General features: G+C 44.4%; 1 protein-coding gene across 2 annotated transcripts in view; it reads left to right on the top strand.

Moving 5' to 3' along the window:
* Positions 1-21114, top strand: part of UCHL5 (ubiquitin C-terminal hydrolase L5) — a 132478-nt gene that overhangs the window by 48556 nt on the left and 62808 nt on the right. Inside the window, exons 6-7 of one of the 2 annotated variants that reach the window (XM_030205678.1) lie at positions 7533-7663; positions 20134-20197. The exons of the other annotated variant lie outside the window; for it this stretch is intronic. Coding sequence (XP_030061538.1) covers positions 7533-7663; positions 20134-20197 — 195 coding nt within the window. The remainder of the gene's footprint in view (positions 1-7532; positions 7664-20133; positions 20198-21114) is intronic. 2 annotated transcript variants of the gene reach the window in all.

Below are 21114 nucleotides of genomic sequence, written 5' to 3'. Positions count from 1 at the left end.
CCTGGAACAGCTGTCAGCGGCCCACATTGCCGGAGTCATGAATGTCAAGGCGGACTTTCTCAGTCGCCATACCTTGGAGCCCGGAGAGTGGCAGCTATCTGCTCAGGCGTTCTTGGGCATCACGAAGCGCTGGGGCCAGCCGAGCCTAGATCTGATGGCGTCATCGGCCAATTGTCAAGTGCCGCGCTTTTTCAGCAGAGGACGGGACCCTCGATCCCTGGGAGTAGATGCTCTTCTCCAACAGTGGCCGACACAAGAGCTTCTCTATGTGTTCCCGCCCTGGCCCATGTTGGGCAGGGTGCTAGACCGGGTGGCAAAGCATCCCGGCAGGGTAATCCTGGTGGGTCCGGATTGGCCCAGACGTCCCTGGTATGCGGACTTGATCAGGCTCTCAGTCGGCGATCCTCTGCGGCTGCCAGTGGAGCAGGGCCTGTTTCATCAGGGTCCCGTGGTGATGGAGGATCCCTCCCCCTTTGGTCTTACGGCCTGGCTATTGAGCGGCAGCGTCTGAGAAAGAAGGGCTTCTCAGACAAGGTCATCGCCACTATGCTGAGAGCGAGGAAGCGCTCTACTTCTACTGCTTACGCCAGGGTTTGGCGTATCTTTGCAGCGTGGTGTGAAGCAGGCTCACTTTCTCCCTTCACTGCTCCAATTTCTTCAGTGTTGGCGTTCCTGCAAGAAGGTCTGGAGAAAGGCCTGTCGCTCAGTTCCCTGAAAGTTCAGGTAGCGGCTCTGGCTTGCTTCAGGTGCCGCCTGAAGGGTGCTTCCCTGGCTTCGCAGCCAGATGTGGTGCGCTTTCTCAAGGGAGTTAATCACCTGCGCCCTCCTCTGCACTCAGTGGTGCCTGCGTGGAATCTCAACCTGGTGCTAAGAGCATTGCAGAAGCCGCCTTTTGAACCCTTGTCGAGGGCATCTCTGAAAGACCTGACGTTGAAAGCAGTCTTTTTGGTGGCTATCACTTCAGCCAGAAGAGTTTCCGAGCTCCAGGCACTCTCATGTCGAGAGCTTTTTCTGCAGTTCACTGAGGCAGGAGTGACTATTCGCACAGTGCCTTCCTTCCTGCCCAAGATTGTTTTTCGCTTCCATGTGATTCAGCAGCTCTGTCTCCCTTCCTTTCGTAGGGAGGTCTACCCAGAGGAATACTCTGCTCTCAATTTCTGGATGTGAGACGAGTCATCATCAGATACTTGGAAGTGACCAATGATTTCCGGAAATCGGATCATCTGTTTGTCCTGTTTACAGGTCCTCGTAAGGGTCTGCAGGCTTCTAAGCCTACAGTGGCAAGATGGGCAAGGAAGCCATTGCCGCGGGGAAGGCCCATACCTTTGCCAGGCATTACCGCTTGACTGTGGCTGCTCGGGCGGAGGCCCGGTTTGGAGCTTCAGTGTTGCGGTCAGGGATTTCTATGTCCCGCCCTGGGTGAGTACTGCTTCGGTACATCCCACCAGTCTATGGATTGATCAGCTTGATGATATGGAAGGTAAAATTATGTATCATACCTGATAATTTTCTTTCCATTAATCATAGCTGATCAATCCATAGCCCCTCCCAGATATCTGTACTGTTTATATTCTGGTTGAATTTTAGGTTCAAGTTTAGCCTTCAGTTACTTCAGGAGGACTTCGTGTTCAAGTTCTTCTTTCACTTGGATTCTTCAAGAGTTGAGACGAGTTTGTGTTACAGTGAGCTGCTGCATTCCTTTCCCCTCCGTTTTACGGGGCTGGATTGAGATTTGAATTCTGCCGGCACTCCCTCCCGCTTCGTGCGGCTGTAGGGCAGCTTTGTACCCCTCACGCTTCGGCGGTGTTAGGGTCAGTCAGCTCCTCCCGCGGTTGCGGTTGCAGGATAAGCCAGATCCCCCCGCATCGGCGGGTGTGGTGTCCCTCCCCCGCTCCGCGGGGATGAGCTGGACGGATTCCCCTCCCCCACTTGTGTGGGGATGAGCTGGGTTAATTCCCCTCCCCCGTTTCGGCGGTGGTGAGCTGGGCAGAGTGTCCCTTCGTGGGTGTAATTCTCTAAGTGCTGAGTCCTGCGGATGGAGCTTTGATATCGACATACTGAGGAGTTTCCGGCAGCACATGACCACATATAGAGAGGCAAAAGTTTGCTCTCTATCTCCACCTGCTGGTAGATGGACACAACCCACCAGTCTATGGATTGATCAGCTATGATTAATGGAAAGAAAATTATCAGGTATGATACATAATTTTACCTTCTCTCTGCAAATGTAGCTGAGGACACAGAGGATGAGGCAGATTCAACAGCTTTTGGCTCCTTGAAGGCCGATACATCGGCACCAGAAGCATTGACCTGAATGGCTCCCAAGAATTCAGCATCCACTGGGAGTGCACTGGCATCGAGGGGGGATTTCCACCTTCCTCGACATTGAGTGCTGAGAATAGGCCCTGAACGTTGTCCTTGTTGGCACCAATGAACTCTGATGCTGTGTATCAGGGGAAGCCAAAGAAGCATAAGCATTGGTCCTCCTCGAAGCCTGGTGCTGGGCGTGCCAAGGCATTGGCATCGCTGATACCCGAGAAGTGCTGGCACCAGGAGGAGTGCTCCTCCTCCTTGGAAGAGGTGCCAGTGCACAAGATTCCCAGCACCAGGTCCCCACTGCCTGCCTGACACCACATCTCAGGCTGCCTTCTTCGCTCACTGCCATTGCTGGTACCTTCCTTTGATGAGTGGTTCTGAGCCATGCTCATGGAGGAGTTGGCACAGATGCTGCAGTTACAAAGTGCTCAGTCTTCAAGGGTGCTTGTGCAAACTGTAGATCCGGCCCAGATTCCAGATTCTCCCTGAGGCTCCTGCCATGCTGGTGCAGAGATCCCCGAGGCTCCTGCCATGCTGGTGCAGAGATCCCCATAGGGTGTCTACCTCGGCGCATACAGGATCGCTTTTGATGACTGGGGAGGAAGCTTCCCTGGTGTCCGAGTAGGACTGTACCTTGGCACTCTTCAGGGCATGCACATAAGTCAACTGAGTCTAGGCAGGCACAGACTTGTTCAGTGCAGTCTGAGTATGGTGAAATCTGAATGGGAGCTCTCGTGGGATTCAGTAGAGGACCTACATTACTTCTTAGAGGATGGATCTTATGGGATACCTTCTGACCCTCCCTACCTCAAGAGATGAGAATCTCCACCTGAGGGTCTTTCACTGATCTTATCAGGGAGATGGCTTCTGTCATCCCATATAAGTTAGAAATGGAGGAAGAGCCCAGGAAAAGATGTTGACTCTCCAGGTCTGCGACTGTCCTCTTAAGGATGGGGTCACTATACCATTGTACCCTATTTTTGTAGATGCACTGATGAAGAACTGGAAATCTCCACTGCCACATCATTCTCTGGTCGTCAAATCTGCTCGCAATCAAGATAGAAGCTCCAGGACTCATGCCCCAGATCCCGCAAATAGAGAGGGCAGGGCACTAGACTCGTTTGGGAGGAAAACCTTTCAGGCCTCCATGCTCATTGCCAGTATCCAGTCCTACCAGCTTTACACGAGCCTTTACTTGCAGTCTTTGGTCTGCAGTACAGTAATTCTTGTGGATACACTCCCACAGGAGCAGGCTTCAGAGCTTTGCCAATTAGCCAGTAAGCAGCTGAAGTGTAGAAAATATCTGGCCAGGGGCGAGTATGATTTTTTTTTTTTTTTAATGAGGCATTCAGACTCTCTGCTGTGGGTGTGGGGATGCGCAGACTTTCATGGCTGCGTGTCTCTGACCGGCAGTTCAGGAAAGGTTGGCAGACATTCCTTGCTGGGCTGACAACTTCTTTGGAGATGAGGTGGAGGAGATTGCTGACCTCATAATGAAACATATGGACACCATCCAAAGTCTCTCGGCACCATACAGCTGCATCCTCTTCCACATGGAGGGTTTTGAGTGGGCCTAGTCGATGAACCTACTCTTTCAAAGGTGTAGATTCCAGCTGCCTTCTTGCTTTGCCCAGCATTCTCTGATTTCGCCAACCCCATCCTTAGATGCTCCAGTTGGAGCAAGGGATGAACTTTTGACTGGCTCCAGGAGTATAGATGCACACAGAGTAACCATTCAGATGGCCTACTTGTAGGGGGGAGGCTGAATATTTTTCCATTACAGGTGGCCCCTTGTAACCTCCCACTGATTGGTTCTTCAAGTAGTCCAGCTCGGTTACTCCCTGCGTTGGTATTAGAGACCACCAAATTGTCCACAGAGAGCGTTGTCACTCAGCTATCGGCATAAGCAGGTACTTGTAGAAGAAATCTCCACCTTTTCCAGGCCAATGCAGTCAAACTCATGCCATCAGGGGATGAAGGGAAAGGATTCTATTTCAGGTACTTCTTGTGCCTAAGAAGTCGGGGAGATTTCGTCCTGTCCTAGATCTAAGGGCCCTGAACAAATTCCTGGTCAAAAGTTCAGGATGATTTGCCTGGGCACCCTTCTCCCCATGATTCAGGACAATGATTGGCTGTTCCATCTCTCTGGTCTTAAAAGATGTCTATATCCACATTTCAATACTTCCCATTCACAGGAAGTATCTCAGGTTTCGAATAGGGAAACGCCATTGCCAGTATTGCTGTCATAAAATGCTTAGCACCCTCCTGAGGTTAACCCTGTGGCCACCTGGAGGGTCTGTCCCCAGCACTGCTGAGGCCTGCCTGCACTTGGGCATATGCTCTACACTGCACCTTCCTCCCACTGAATGGGTCCCACTTGCCTCTGGGCTAGTCTCCCACTCAAGTTATTCCCCGGTAATTTCTAGGACAATGGGGCCATATTCCCAGGGGTCTCACAGTTCCTAGAAAGCACTCAAGAGACCCAAAACACAAACCACCAGGTTTCTTAGTTCAAGAAATCAGAGCTAATAATTAATGGGTTTATTGTCACAGAAATAGAACAGTGAATGATATAAAACAGGTGGAAAAACAATAAGCAATAACAGGTAACTGAATAAGGACCAGTATTTAAAACTATCTAAAGACTTTGTCGCTACCTGGGTAGCACCTAGGGAGTTTTAGGAAAATAACTGCTCACAGGTCTGAATGGGGCCTCAGAGCAGAGCTGTTACCCTCTGCACTCCCTATCTGAGACGGGGGACAATCCAGTACCTCCTGGCTAGATTTTGACCTCCAGGACCAATCAGAGCCAGGGCATGAACTTTGAAAATATCTGGCTAATAGCACTGCAGGTTGCCTTTTCTCGGGGTTTAAACTGAAAAGAAAACAGCCTTTCTGCAACAGCTTTAAAACAGAAAACAAACACCATCTGCTGGCCAAACAAGAGAAAATACACTACATGGAAACAATACAATTCACAGACTTGAAAACCCCTTGTTTTGCCACAATTGCTTACTGCCATTTGGCCTAGCATCATCTCCCAGAGTATCTACCAAGGCTGGGAGTGTGTGTTTCCTATCTGGACGATTAGCTGGTCAAGAGCACATCACAGTCAATATTCCTAACTATTTGGGTATTGAAGTTACTAAGGTTCATCATAAACTATCCCAAGTCCCACCTTCTCCCATTTCAGCGATTGGAGTACATAGGAGCCCTGCTAAATACATTGCAAGCTTGAGCTTTTCTTCTACAAGCGAGAGCAGAGACCTTATTAGTTCTCGCCTTGCAAGTCCAAAGCAGCAAGCAGGTCACAGCTCAGCAAATGTTGAGGTTGATGGGCCACATGGGCACGTCTCCACTTGAGAGAATCCCAGTGGACCCTATCTTCCCAGTGGTCTCATGTGGCTGGAAACTTACGGATCTCATCCACGTTTCTCCAGAGTTGACTCATGCTCTTCTCTGGTGGACAATTCAGGCGAGTTTGACTGTGGGACTACCATTCCAAAATCCACCTCCTCAGAAGGTGCTAACAATGGATGAATATCCATCCTAGGATGGAGAGGTCATGTGGATGGGCTTCACACCCAGGGGACTTGGTTCTGTTCAGGAAACAGATCTCCATATCAATTTCCTCAAGCTCAGGGCTATTTGTCCAAATGGACAACCAGGTTGCAATGTTTTATGTAACCAAGCATGAGGGTACAGGATCCTACCTCTTGTGTCAGGAAGCAGTGGGGATGCAGTGAGCCCTCTTTCAAGGGTTGGATTGCTGAGCCACATACCTCCCAGGAAAGGACACGTGCCTTGTGGACAGACTGAGCAGGGTTTTGCAGCCTCATGAGTGGTCTCACAGTACGGGTGTAACCCGCAAGATTTCGAGAGTGTGGCACTCCCTCAGTGGTCTTTTTGCCACTCATCTCAACAACAAGGACCCCAGTTCTGTTCCTTGCTCAGATCGCACAGTAGACTAGCATCAGATGCCTTTCTTCTGCATTGGGGGGAGGATACACATACAGAAGACCCTCCAATACCTCTCATACAGAAGACTGCTGAAACTCAAGCAAGACCAGGGAACTGTGGTCCTAATCACATCTTGCTGGCTGAGGCAGATATGGTTTCCTCTTCTGAAGTTATCCTCTGAAGATCTGTGGAGATTGGACTGTTTTCCAACCCTCATCACGTAGAACGAACAAGGGGTCTCTTATGCATCTCCAACTCCAATTCCTGGCCCTCATGGCTTAGATGTTGTGAGCATTGAATTTGAAACCTTGGATTTGCTGGAGGGTGTCTCCCGCATCTTGCTGGCTTTCAGGAAAGACTTGAGTAAGAGGTGTTACTGTTCTAAGTGAAGGAGGTTTGCTGTCTGTTGTGAGGGCAAAACCCATAGCCCACCCAGCTTTTTGTTTCTCTTGAACCAAACAGGACAGGGGTAGCCATTGGCAAATGCACAATTTCCAATTGGCTAGCAGATTGCATCTTCTTTACTGGATCTTCAGGCTGGACTGACTCTAGAAGGACATGTCAGGGCTCATAGTGTCAGAGCCATGGCTATGTTGATATTCCACATGAGGTCAGCCTCCATAAAGGAAATTTGCAAAGCTGCGATGTGGTCATCTGTCCACACATTCACATCTCATTATTTGCTTGAGCAGGATACCTCATGAGACAGTCGGTTGGGGGAAGCAGTCCTGCAGAATTTGTGTCTAGAATCCAATTCCACCCCTCTAGGCTTAGTTTTCTTCTGTTCCAGGCTGCATCTCCTCAACTAGTAAACAAATTATTTCAGATTGATTGAATAACAGATCTTGATGTTTCGAGTCTCTATTGTCCTAGCTTTGTTTTTAGAGAGCCTGGTAGCTAGGGATTCCCAGCTGTGACAATACAAGGACCTGCCTGTCCTCGAAGAAAGCGAAGTTACCTGTAGCAGGTATTCTCCGAGGACAGCAGGCCAAGTATTCCCAGAAACCTTCCCACCTTCTCTTGGAGTTCAATTCTTTAGCTTTTTTACAATGACCGTCACTCGTGCGTCAGGCAGGAAGGCACCAGCATATGAGTGGTGGGATGCTGCTAGAAAGTTCTTGATCTCGTTAGTCCATGTCCACACTGGATGATGTCACTCTACTCTGAGAATACTTGGCCTGCTGTCCTTGAATACCTGCTACAGGTATCTTTGCTTTTCTGAAGTATAACTTGAATTTTGTTTTTTCTTACACCAGACAGCAAATGTTTGAATTTGATGCCAAGTCATCAACCAAAGATGAAGATGCCTTCCATTTTGTTAGCTACGTTCCTGTAAATGGAAGGTTATATGAATTAGATGGACTAAGAGAAGGACCAATTGATTTAGGTAAAATCTATATTTACTGCATTTAGAACTGTACGTTTTGTATTTGTAGACTCTAACATGTTGACATGATGAATAAGAAAGCTAGATATGTAAGGATGATGACACCATTAACTTTGTTTCTGCTGATATGTTTGTGTGCATTTGCTAGGAGAAATGGAACCATCAAAATAGAAATGTCTTCTTTTTATGTTAATATGATCAGACTGGAGCATAGACGTATGTAAACTGTGTAGTTCTCAGGGACTTGGGCTGTTTAAATTCTAATAGCAGTGTACCCTTTTATACTGTTACTTCCTTGGCGTCCCTACGGACTGGCCCAGATTCTGACTGATGGGCTGTGCACGCCTTCCAGCAGGTGGAAACTGAGAATTATGACTCTACAGAGTGACCCAATAAGAGCCCTTGCCAGGTAAAGAAAGATCCAGTAATCTCAGTCTCCAGCAGGTGGAAGGTGGTGAATCCTTCAGTTTCTCTAATTTTCTTCTATTTCTTTCTGTTAATTTATTAGTCTAGATTTTTGTGAGTAGTTTCCTTTCCTTCTGTACAGCGTGCATACCGGCTCTCCTGATGTGGTTTGTTGTCTGCTGTCTTCTCCCTCTTTCCTCCGGCGGTCTGAGTTAAATTTTTAAAAAGGTACTGTGTCGCCGTTTGCTCTGTGATGGCTGAAAAACTCCGCTGCTGCTCTGTCAGCGCCGCAGTTTAGATGGTAGCGGCTGCTGCAAGTACTGCACAGCCATCGACAAGCTCCTCTGAGGCAGGTCTCTCGGTTGTGATTTTGCTGGCTCTGTTGGGGGGGGGGGGGGGGGCAAAGACTTGGCAGTGGGAAGGGAGGAATCGGCGGTCCCGATTTCAGCAGGAATCACCACCAAATTGTCTGCTCCTGCCAGGCAGGCAGAACAGCTGCTTCTCTGGCAGCTCTTTCAGACTAGCCACCTTCGGATCGTCTTTCCCTCTTACCTACAGGGTCGGATAGGGGGGTTTCCTCCAGAATTTGTGCTGCAAATGTATAAGGCATTAATGTTTCACCAATCTATTCCTTTTCCTGTAGTAACAGGGAAAAGGCCTTCAGAAGGACAGCTAGTGGAATCCTGCGCTCTGGAGGAGGACCTAATGTCTGACCTAGATCAGTTGATGTCAGCCTTGCAGGAACAGGAGTTTTCTCAGGCAGACAATTTAAAGGAGGACTCTGGTCAAGGGGATTCAGGAGCTGATCCTTTTATACCTGGAGAGGATCCTTCTGTCCTTAGAATCTTTCATAAAGAAGATTTGCAGGAATTAATCTCTTACGCTCCTCGACCTTGCATTTTGAGGAAGAGGAATCTTCAGAGCCATCTAAAGTAGATCTTTTAATAAAAGGGGTCCGTAAACCAGGATATCAGGGATGTCCCTGACTCAGCTTTTAGACCAGCTAAGTCAATGGTCCGTCTCTGTCTGGTCCCTGAGGCTGACAAATCCCTCTTGAAGCTACCTGTGGTGGATGCAGTGGTCTCGGCTGTCACTAAGCAGAATATAGTGCCCGTGGATGGAGGTACATCGCTTAAAGATGTGCAGGACCGGCGCATGGAGGCATTGTTGAAGAGCAGCTTCGATATGTTGGCCTTGGCAGTGCAGGTGGCCTTCTGCGGTTCCTTAATGGCTAGAGCTTGTTTTCGATGGTCTGAGAGAGTTCTGGATAGATTTTCAGATGATTTGTGGCAAGATTGACAAGAAGAGGTTATTCTTCAAGTGTGGTTTCCAACATGCTTTGGTCCCAGCACCGCTCCACTTCTTTTAACTATATCAGGATATGGAGAGTGTTTGAGGCATGGTATGATGAGTCAAGTATTTCTCCCTTTTGGGCCTCTGTGCAGATTCTAGATTTTTTTGCAACGGGGTTTGGAGAAAGGTTTAGTGCTCTTCGCTTAAGGTTCAGGTGGCAGCCTTATCCTGTTTCAGGAGGCACGTTCAGGGGACGTCCCTGGCTTCTCATCTGGATATGGTCTCGGTTTTTAAGAAGGGCAGGTATTCTGTGGCTTCCCTTGCAGTCGGTCTTTCCCTTAATCTTGTTCTCTCAGCTCTTTCTCGGTCTCCTTTTGAGCCTTTGGCAGCCTGAACTTTGAAGGATCTGACTTTCAAGGTGATTTTTCTGGTGGCCATTGCCTCAGCTCAGAGGGTGTCAGAGTTGCAGGTTCTTTTTGCTGTTCTCCAGTTTTGGAATTCGCTAAAAACTGGATAATATTGCGGCCAGTACATTCTTTTCTTCCTAAGGTCTTGTCGTGTTTTCATGTGTCTCAGTCCATGGTCTTGGCTGTTCTGGGCTCTTCTAGGTTGGAGGAGCAGCGTTGCCTGAAGTGTCTCGATGTCAGGAGGGCCCTCAAGCATTTTTTGATGGTTACGGAAGAGTTCGCCTGTCTGTGTTGATTGGAGGATCTTGGAAGAGGTTTGCGGTCTCCAAACCCACTCTTTCTAGATGGCTTAAGGAAATGATAGCTTCTGCCTACCTTCTAGCAGGCAAACTGGTGCCCGAAGGAGTGAAGGCTCATTCTACTAGGGGGCAGGCAGCTTCTTGGGCTGAGCATCTTTTAGTTCCGCCTTTGGAGATTTGTAGGGCGGCAACTTGTCTTCTTTGTATTCTTTTTCTAAGCATTACTGATTGGATGTGCAGTCATCAGGATGCAGTTTTTACATAAGTACATAAGTTTTGCCATACTGGGAAAGACCAAAGGTCCATCAAGCCCAGCATCTTGTTTCCAACAGTGGCCAATCCAGGTCACAAATACCTGGCAAGATCCCAAAAAAGTACAAAACATTTTATACTGCTTATCCCAGAAATAGTGGATTTTCCCCAAGTCCATTTAATAACTGTCTATGGACCTTTCCTTTAGGAAGCCGTCCAAACCTTTTTAAAACTCCGCTAAGCTAACTGCCTTTACTACATTCTCTGGTAAATGTTCTCGCAGCAGGTTTGCTGGGGTTCCAGCCCATGATTTTACTGCTTTACTTCCCATCAGTCACAATCTGGGCCAGTCCGGAGGGACGCTAGGGAAGGAAAAATTAGGTCTTACCTGCTAATTTGCTTTCCTTTAGTTCCTCCAGACTGGCCCAGAACCTTCCCACTGTTTATTCTGTCTGTTGGTTTTTCCTGACCAGTTAGTTTCTTGGTGGTGTTCGGGGAGAGCAGTGTTGTTCGTTTACTATTCTTTGGTAGTATTAAAAAAAAAAAAAAAAAAACGAATAAGGATTCATTCAGTCTGAACAGTTTCCTGCACTCCTCTTGGTGCTTATGAGGCAAAAGGCACATAAAAGCATATGCACAGGCTTAATATACATCTGCTTGTGGCTGCTCAGGTTCCCAGGTGCACAGAACAGAACGTGATCTTTTTTTCTACTGGTTGGTTACAGTATACCAGATCTTTTTGTACCTAACAAGGTCTGCAGTGGTGAATAAAGGTATGTGGTCAGCACTATTGCTAGTTTACTTTGGGCCGGCTTTTGAACAGGTGTGATTTTAAAGCTATGAATTAGCTGTATAGTAGGTGAATGTCCTTTCTATACAGGCCACCTTGGTACTAACCTTCATTTTACCATCTTTCCACCCCTTTCCATACAGATAGCGCCAGGGTGGATAAAAATATGGCTAGGGAAGGTAGATATTTAATGTCCACTGGAAAACATGTAAGTTACTTGAAAAATGACCCCATATACCAGATACAGAAGAATTCTCTTTAACCAAATAAAATTATATTCGTCATATGATGATTGGTATCTAATGCTAGAAATCTTATTAGTCTGCTACATTTTTTTAATGGCCTAATATAAAAGATCCAAATAGTCATAAAGCACCAATTATCATTAGTATAGAAGGGAGCTTACAATCTAATAACTTAACATACACTCTGCTTCATCATGTTCAAATTCATCTAATTATTCAAAGGTCAATTGAGACATGGGATCATAGTAGGATCTATCAGATCAGCGTACATTCCCCTAATTTGGCTAAAATGAGCCAGGCATATGTCTTTCAAGGGTAGTAACGCAATCCTTATCAATCCCAAGATGTTCCACTTTATATATTTTTTTCAATATTTTTTAGCTTTTGTGGCATTTTAATTTCAATATTTCAATTTTGTATATATATATATGTTATATTCATATAGTACTTTCAAGGTAGTACTTAGCTTTTACTGGGTTCTTAGTACTGGAGACAGAATGTTACCGACATAGATCCATGTTTCGCGTTAAAACGCTGTTTCAAGGTAGTCTCCAAGAGTACGTCTGACAGCCGGAATCAACATAAAAGTTCCAATACTGCATTATCTTTGTGTAATTACAATAGTAAAAAAAAAAATCAAAATACCTCACATCAAGATACTTAGAAGAGGACAAATAATTTAATAAACAGAAGGAAAAAGTCTCTGCAGATCCAGACCAGCTTAATGCACAATGGTTTTTAAGGGCTCTGTTTCAATCATTGGCATAAAGAATGATTTTTATATCAGTGTTATAAAGAAGCTCCTTTCAAAAGTGCTTAAAGAAAGCATAACTACTGAAGCTAAAGCTAAGTAGTCATGCTTTCTTTAAAGCACTTTTGAAAGGAACTTCCTTATATAGCATTGATACAAAAATGCAGGAGGTTTTTATGCCAATGATTGAAACATAGAGCCCTTAAAAACCATTGTGTATTAAGCTGATCTGAGTCTGCTGAGACTTTTTTCTCCTACTGTTTGTTAAACATAAGTAAGAGGACAAATAGTTTTATCTTGGTGTGAGGTATTTTGATTTTTCTATTGTTTTGAATTCCACTACCTTATATTAGTACAATAGTAAACCCATACAGGTCTTGAGGAATTCAGCCTGTAGTTGTCAGCAATTTCATGACCACAATTCACCACTTTTTTTGTTGGTGTTTCAGAATGTAGTAGATTAATAGGAAGTTGGACCGAGGTGTATGGCTTTTTTTCAGGATTTAAAGTATTTGTGCTTGTGGACTTGGGTAATATACTTTCTCAAGGGAATTGAGACCTGTTTGAAAGTATTTTAGCTTTTGTATTCTTTCCAGTCCATTGGAAGTTGAACAGTGATACATAAGCATTGAGAATGGGGACAAAATAACTCAAAACATTGAAATGAATGGGACCACATTTTTAGCAGGAAGAACCTGTGAAAAGACAGATTAAAATTGAAAAAGGGCCAGCTCATACACCAGGGGTCCAGATGAAGTCTGTTCTGTTCCCTCCTCCCCTCCCAAAAATAATGCCCCAGTGCCTTTGTGGAAGAAGCAGTTCCAGCTTCTGCAGCATGTGAACTTTGATACAGTGAAACATAGCAGCAGGGCCCTAGTGAGCTATGTGTTGGCAGTGCAGCCATACAGTGTGCAAGGCAGGTGGGGGCTCCAAAATTGTGTCCTGTCCATTGCCTTCCCTGCTTGGCTGTGATGCAGTTGGTGGGATTGGGGCTCTAGGGGGTGTGTTGTATGGGGTGCATTTCCAGCTCGGGGCAGTCCTTCATAGCAGTTAGGAAATTTCTCCTTTCAAAATAAATGCTTCTCTCCTATGCATAGACACATAGAGACGTAGGCTGGTAGACAGGCATTAGAAATAGTTTGAGGATGCTTTGCATGCTTTCTCCACTATGGTCTTAGGAGTTACGGACCAAGAAAGGGATCTGGGTGTCATCCTTGATAATACACTGAAACCTTCTGCTCAGTGTGTTGCTGCGGCTAGGAAAGCGAATAGAATGTTGGGTATTATTAGGAAAGGTATGGAGAACAGATGTGAGGATGTTATAATGCCATTGTATCGCTCCCTGGTGCGACCGCACCTTGAGTATTGTGTTCAATTCTGGTCGCCGCATCTCAAGAAAGATATAGTAGAATTGGAAAAAGTGCAGCGAAGGGCGACAAAAATGATAACTGGGATGGGACGACTTCCCTATGAGGAAAGATTAAGGAGGCTAGGGCTTTTCAGCTTGGAGAAGAGACGACTGAGGGGAGACATGATAGAGGTACATAAAATAATGAGTGGAGTGGAACAGGTGGATGTGAAGCGTCTGTTCACGCTTTCCAAAAATACTAGGACTAGGGGGCATGCGATGAAACTACAGTGTAGTAAATTTAAAACAAATATTTATTGTGGATATCCTGAAAACCTGACTGGCTAGGGAATCCCAAGGACAGGTTTTGGAATCACTGGGTCGGAATAATGGGTCGAGAAACAAAGTTGGAGAAGTCATTTTCACCACCATCGCTCCCTTTGGTACAAACCAAAGATACCAAGAGCAGACAGCCCTAAAATTAGAATAATAGGTTATGTGTGAGCAATAAATCTAGAAAGATTTAAGAGTCAGAAGCAGAAAAATATTTAGCTTTCTTTGGGGCCTCAAAGGATATGGTGGAAGCAATATTAAGACAGTTTTCTAAAGAATTTCCCCAGGTAATTAAATAGTTTAGTTAAATTCTGCAGATTGAAAGTTTCCTTCCATTTAGTGTGCACGCAGATATATCTGCAGTCAATTTCTCCAGCCCATATTTTCAAAGGGAAATCGTGACACTGTGGAGACCAGACACACACATGCACTTTTTTGTTCCTCATAAAATCACCACTGATGTTGTGCTGCAGCTTATGTGCTCAGTGAGTGCTCCCCCATCACCACCATAATCGCTTCTTTTCCTCTGCCCCCTTCCCTGAACATGCTTTCCCATTCAAACCTTCTCTCAGCATTTTACCACTTTACTCAAAGACTCACACCAACACATATTGAAACAAAAACACACAAATACATACAAAACATAAGAAAAATTAATAGTTAAAAAAACTTCTGGAGAGGTGAAATGTGTGTGAAGAGAACCATGAACAAAGATCATGGGTGATTGGGGGGAGGAGAGGAAGAGTGAATGAAAATCCATGGGGGGCAGGGCTGAGGAGGGTGAAAAATAAATGAGGGTCCATGTTATGGTTGCTTAGGTCCCACCATAGAGTTAATCTGGTCCTGGATCTGGCACAGTGGTAAGAAAACAAAAGTGGAGCACGCAGTCCACTGATGGAACCAGAGACAACTTTATTCCCAGCGTAAACAGTGTCTACAAGGCGATCTGACAACTGTGTTTTGGCGCACACAGTACCTGAAACACAGCTGTGTCGGGTTGCCTTGTTTTGTTTTCTTGCAATTGACTTCACCCTGGAGTTTTCTCCGTTCGATTTTCTGTCAGGCACATAGGTATTACTACTACTACTTAACATTTCTAAAGCGCTACTAGGGTTACGCAGCGCTTTACAATTTAACATGGAAGGACAGTCCCTGCTCAAAGAGCTTACAATCTAAAAGACAGGTGTGCAATCTAAAGCTTACAATCTAAAAGACAGGTGTACAATCTAAAGACAATCTAAACAATTTAAAGACAAGTGTACAGTCAAAAGACAAGTGTAGAGTCCGTCTGATAGGGCATACTATATTTCACGAAAGGTTAGGTGCCGAAAGCAGCCTTGAAGAGGTGAGTTTTAAGTAGAGATTTGAAGATGGGTAGGGAGGGGCTTGGCGTAGGGGTTGAGGAAGATTGTTCCAAGCATAGGGTGAGGCAAGGCAGAATGAGCGGAGCCTGGAGTTGGCAGTGGTGGAGAAGGGAACTGAAAGGAGGGATTTGTCCTGTGAGCGGAGGTTACGGGCGAGAACATAGGGGGAGATGAGGGTAGAGAGGTAGTGAGGAGCCGCAGACCGGGTGCATTTGTAGGTAAGGAGGAGAATCTTGAATTGTATGCGGTATCTGATCGGAAGCCAGTACTAAAACTGTAAAATCCATCTTTTGACATCAGTTGGTTTTATTTAAAGGACAGTTCTGTAATAGGGCGCCCACAGTTTCACGCCACTTGAGCGTATACAGAATTCTCAGTTTCAAGTGTGTGTACTCTTACATGTGCAAGTGGCAGCAAACACCTTAGTGCTATTTTGTAAGGACCCATGTAAGTGGCATAGCATGTACATTCAAAGGAACCTTTCACATGGGAGGAGCTCCCACTTATGCACATCAGCACTGACTGGTGTACGGGTACTTAAATGTAAGATGTACTGCTGATACCAGTTAACTCTAATATTCTATAAAGGAATCAGAGTGCTCACATGCCATTATAGAATAGGCTCTCACCACATGGCATCAGGGCATTTAATTGGAGGTTCCCATTTTTGGATTGCCCCCATAATGGTTTGATATGTTATGTGTGTGTGTTAATTTTTGTTGTTCTTTCCTACCCAACAGAATGGTTGGGTAGTGAACATTCAACTAGAGAGCTGCACGGGGACAGAAATCTTACCCTTCCATTTCATCAAGCAGATCAATCCATAGACTGGTGGGTTGTGTCCATCTACCAGCAGATAGAGAACATACTGCTGGTAGATGGACACAACCCACCAGTCTATGGATTGATCTGCTATGATTAACGGAAAGAAAATTATCAGGTATAATGCACAATTTTACCATCCCCACAAGAATTTAACTTGTCCTCGCAAAAGTTAAATGGTACATTAATAAATAAATAAATTTAATTAATTAAAATTCCGGTACGGCTTCGGTACATCCCACCAGTCTATGGATTGATCTGCTTGATGAAATGGAAGGTAAAATTATGTATCATACCTGATAATTTTCTTTCCATTAATCATAGCAGATCAATCTATAGCCCCTCCCAGATATCTGTATTGTTTGTGTTCTGGTTATGTTTCGGGTTCAAGTTTAATCTTCTTCAGTTCCTGTTCAGGAGGATGTCGTGTTCAAGTTCTTCAATTGGAATTTCCTTGAGTTGAAACGATTTTGTGTTACAGTGAGCTGCTGCTTCCTCTCCCCCCGTTTCGACGGTGGCTGGATTGATAATTAAATTATGCCGGCGCTCCCTCCCGCTTTGTGCGGCAATAGGGTAGCTTTGTATCCCTCCTGCTTCGGCGGTGCTAGGGTAAGCCAGCTCCTCCCGTGGTTGCAGTAGCAGGATAAGCCAGTCCCCCCCCCCCCCCCGCGTCGGCGGGCGTGGGTTCCTCTCCCCCGTTTTGGCGGTGGTGAGCTGGATTGATTCCCCTCCCCCGCTTCGGCGGTGGTGAGCTGGGCAGAGTGTCCCTTTGTGGGTGTAATTCTCTAAGTGCTGAGTCCTGCGGATGGAGCTTTGATATCGATATACTGAGGAGTTTCCGGCAGCACATGACCACATATAGGGAGGCAAAAGATTGCTCTCTATCTCCACCTGCTGGTGGACACAAATTCCGGTTGGCTTTCTCGGTCAATCTCTGGGTTCGAGCTGCAGCACTGCAGGCAAGGAAGGAACGAAAGTTGGAACTTGGAACTCTGTGGTGTGCACATATAAGACTTGTTTCTGATCCACTGGTACTGTGTGCTGAGAGGTCGCCACATGCATGTGCCAGTACGTTATGTGACACCTGATGTTTGTGTCAGAGCTGAGGTCTGTGCATCAGCCCAGGAGCAGAGAGGATTATTAGTAACATAGTAAGTGACAGCAGATAAAGACTTGAATGGTCCATCCAGTCTGCCCAATAGTCACACTCCTTATTAATTCATGATTAAATCAACAATGAACGTGATGATTGATTATGGTTTTTCTTTGGTGTTTCTGGGACATAGACCATATAAGTCCACCCCACCCTATCCTTATGTTCCAACTGCTAGAGTTGCTGTTAAAGCCCACTTGAGCCTATTCAACATCTCATTTGCGGGACACAGACCGTAAAAGTCTATCCAGCACTGTCGTCATGTTCCAGCCAGTGAAGTTTGTTTATTTATTTATTTGTAGCATTTGTATCCCACATTTTCCCACCAATTTGCAGGCTCAATGTGGCTTACATTTGCCGTAATGGTGGTTGCCATTTCCGGGTAACAGAATTACAAATGGTATTGCGTTAAGGTGCAAACATACATGGTAACATACAAGGAACATACATGGAATATAACATATATGGAACAGATCATGGTATGTATATATGCCATGTGCATACATACATGGTAAAGAAGAATACGTTATGGTATTGCATGAAGGTTCCGAAGTAATGAATTAGATTGTAACATACATTAGGTCATCGACTATAGAGAGACCCTATTCGATATAAGGTTTAAAGTGGTAATGCTTGATTGTTCATAGCAAAGAGGTTAATCAGTCATGTGATTGGAGTTCGGTTTTATATAGATCGTGTATAGTGTTATTATTTGGTGTTTAAGATGGATGTTTATGGTATGCTTTCTTGAAAAGATCTGTTTTCAGTAGCCTTCGGAAGATGATTAGGTCTTGTATTGTTTTTATGGCCTTCGGTAGTGCGTTCCATAGCTGCGTGCAGATGTATGAGAAACTGGTCCTGTATGTGGATTTGTATTTTAGCCCTTTACAATTAGGATAGTGGAGATTGAGGAATGTGCGTGATGATCTTTTTGCGTTCTAAGCCCTTTCAGCCCATCCTAAATCAGATTGCCATATATGAGAGACAGACCATGCAAGTCTGCCCGGTATCGGCCCTAGTTCATCACAACTGGAGTCACCATCTAAATCACTCAACACATTCACACACATGCAGCCATTTAAGTTTAGGTTTTTTATACCTTCATTGGCTCCCACTCAAAGAACGCATGACATTCAAGATCTGCACGATTGTACACAAAATCATTCATGCAGACACCCCAATCTACATGTTAAACCTTGTGGACTTACCTCCCATAAACGCTGTAAGATCATTCTGCAAATTTCTCAATCTGCACTTCCCCAGTTGTAAAGGACTAAAATACAAGCTGATACACGCCACCACTTTCTCCTACTTGAGCACGCAGCTGTGGAATGCTACAGACCTGAAAGCTACTGACGAAATAGCTAACTTCCGCAAATCTCTGAAGTCTCATCTCTTCCAAAAGACCTACAAAGAAAACACATAGCCTACGAAACTACCTCAACAATCCACACACTTATTACATTTCACCTATATCCTACCTAACACCTTCCGTCTATCTTCCCTTACCTAATCTTCAAACATTAAGAATTGTACCTGTTATCACGAAATGACTATGTCATAACCATACTCTGTAAGCCACATTGAGCCTGCAAATAGGTGGGAAAATGTGGGATACAAATGCAATAAATAAATAAATAAATTCTAATCAGAGATCCTCTGTGTTCATCCCACGCCTTTTTGAATTCCTTCAACATTTGTGTCTCTACTACCTCCTTAACGGAAGACTCTCCACATCTGCACTATTAAAGCGAGGAGGATGAAGAGACAGCACTCAAGAAATTGGTAGGTGAGAGGCTGGCGCAGGTGCAGCTTACATTTCCACGGGAACCTCGCAGGAACTTCCTCCGTCCCCATGGGAACCCTGCAGGTTCTGTGGCTTTCCCGCAAACCCTGTTCCTGTGCAGGTCTCTACATTCAACCAACCCCCCTCCCCTCTTCTCTAGACATGGTGGAAAGATGTCCATGTGCTATGCTCTGCATTCTTTCCCCACTTGTTTCAGCAAGCTTTCTCTTTTGAAAAAGCCTTTGAGGCTTTCAGATATTGGAGTTTTTTTTATTTATTAATTTTTCTTATGTTTTGTATGTATTTGTGTGTTTTTGTTTCAATATGTGTTGGTTGTAAGCCACCCAGGATTGTAGATGGTACGGGGTAGATTTTTTAAATTAAAAAAAAAAAGCCTTTGAGGCTTTCAGATATTGGACTTTTTAATTATTAGTTTTTTTGTGTGTTTTGTATGTATTTGTTTTTTATTTAAATATACGTGTGTTATAAGCCACCCAGAATTGTAGGTGGCATGGGGTAGATTTTTTTTTTAATAATAAAAAATCAAGTATGTTTTTAATAACACATGATAGGATAAACATTTGTTTCAGTATAGGTACTAGATTTCTGCTGTTACTGCTTTTACTTGTTTCATGTAGGCTCCAGGAAGATCCAGTCTCAATTTGGGAGACAGGATGAGGACAAAGGTATTTTTGGTGTGGAAGGGATTTTTTTTTTAATTGGAGGTGTTTTACATTGCTCCCCTGTCTTTGTCCCTGGGGAGGTGAAGGTTTATAATTTTGGTTTATTGTAGATTTGCTGTACTCTGTTTTTATGGAATGCTGTAAACTAAATTCTCTTTAGACTAAAACCATTTCTAAATATAAAATTGTTCCTCACAAATGGAATTGTCATAGTTCAGGTTAGCATAGCATTTAAGTGATTTGAAATTTTAGATTTGTTAAAATTGGAGAACATTACTGTTAATTGCAAAATACCAGCAAAGTAGATTTTAAAGATACTTCAGACTTCACCAGCCTTGTTAAGGAATCAAGTATCTCCCCATTTCTTTTTAATGTGAAGGTCTGCTTCTTAACCGCTCAGTTGAAATATACTGGATTCATTTCCTCTGGCTACTGTCTTTTTATTAAGTTGTATTGTTTCTCATTTCATTATTGGTCTTTGTGTTTACTTGTGTTTACTGGTTTGGCAATGTCTATTTATTTTCTATTTCTTTTAATAGGTGCTTGCAATCAAGATGACTGGATTAGTGCTGTACGACCAGTCATAGAGAAACGAATACAGAAGTAAATGCATTTTATTTTCCTCATGTCTGTTTTCTGATATGCTAAATGTTTGTACTGTAAGGTAGATACTGTTTGGTCCAACTTGGACCATGTTCATGGCTGGGCTACTGTCATACAGCTGATGCCATTAGAAATAAATGCAGAGAGAAATGTAGTTAGAGTATAATATTTGCCATTTTTCTGTTGCAGACGTGGATTGTTGGAATAAGTATGTTTTCTCCTCCTAATAGTAACTATGTGCCTCCTTGACATTTAATTATCAGCACGCTCACTTGCCAAGAACTTGAGGGTAGTCCTTCAGTGCCAACCTCCCACCAGCAGTGATGGTCGCATTTTTGTTCCTCTTCCTTAGCATAGGCAGAAAACTTGATTACCGCAATGTGGTGTAGTGCCAGTCGTTGCTCTGTAAACTGATCAGTAAGCAATGACCGTTTTTTTTTTTTTTTTTTTTTTTTTGCATTAACCTTCACTAACAAATTTCTTTATAGCATAAGCTCATAAACTTTATCAGAATCTGTTCAGAACAATCATGCCTTGGCCATTATTTATACAGTGCCTTGCAAATTCTTCACCCCTATCTACATTTTTTATATTCTTGTGTCTTGTTAAAAAAATTGGAATACATTAAAGTAGCTTTCACAGCATGCTCTAAACTTTCAGTACGGAAAAACTATTAACTGAAATTCACAAAAATAATAAAGAATGAGAAACCAAAAATTGATTGCACAAGTCTTCACACCTTGATTGAATATTTGGTAGAAGCCCTCTTTGCAGCAGTAATAGCCATGAGTCATTTTGGATACGTTTGTCAAGTTTGCACAGTGGTATGGTACAGTTCTCACCCGTTCTTAGCAGAACGACTCGAGCTCTCTCAGGTTGTGTGGGGATTGTTTCTAGAGGAGTGGCCTGACAGCCTG

Source organism: Microcaecilia unicolor, chromosome 6, assembly GCF_901765095.1.
Source record: "Microcaecilia unicolor chromosome 6, aMicUni1.1, whole genome shotgun sequence".
Taxonomy (NCBI): Eukaryota; Metazoa; Chordata; class Amphibia; order Gymnophiona; family Siphonopidae; genus Microcaecilia; species Microcaecilia unicolor.
This window is presented reverse-complemented; position numbering and strand designations above follow the sequence as displayed.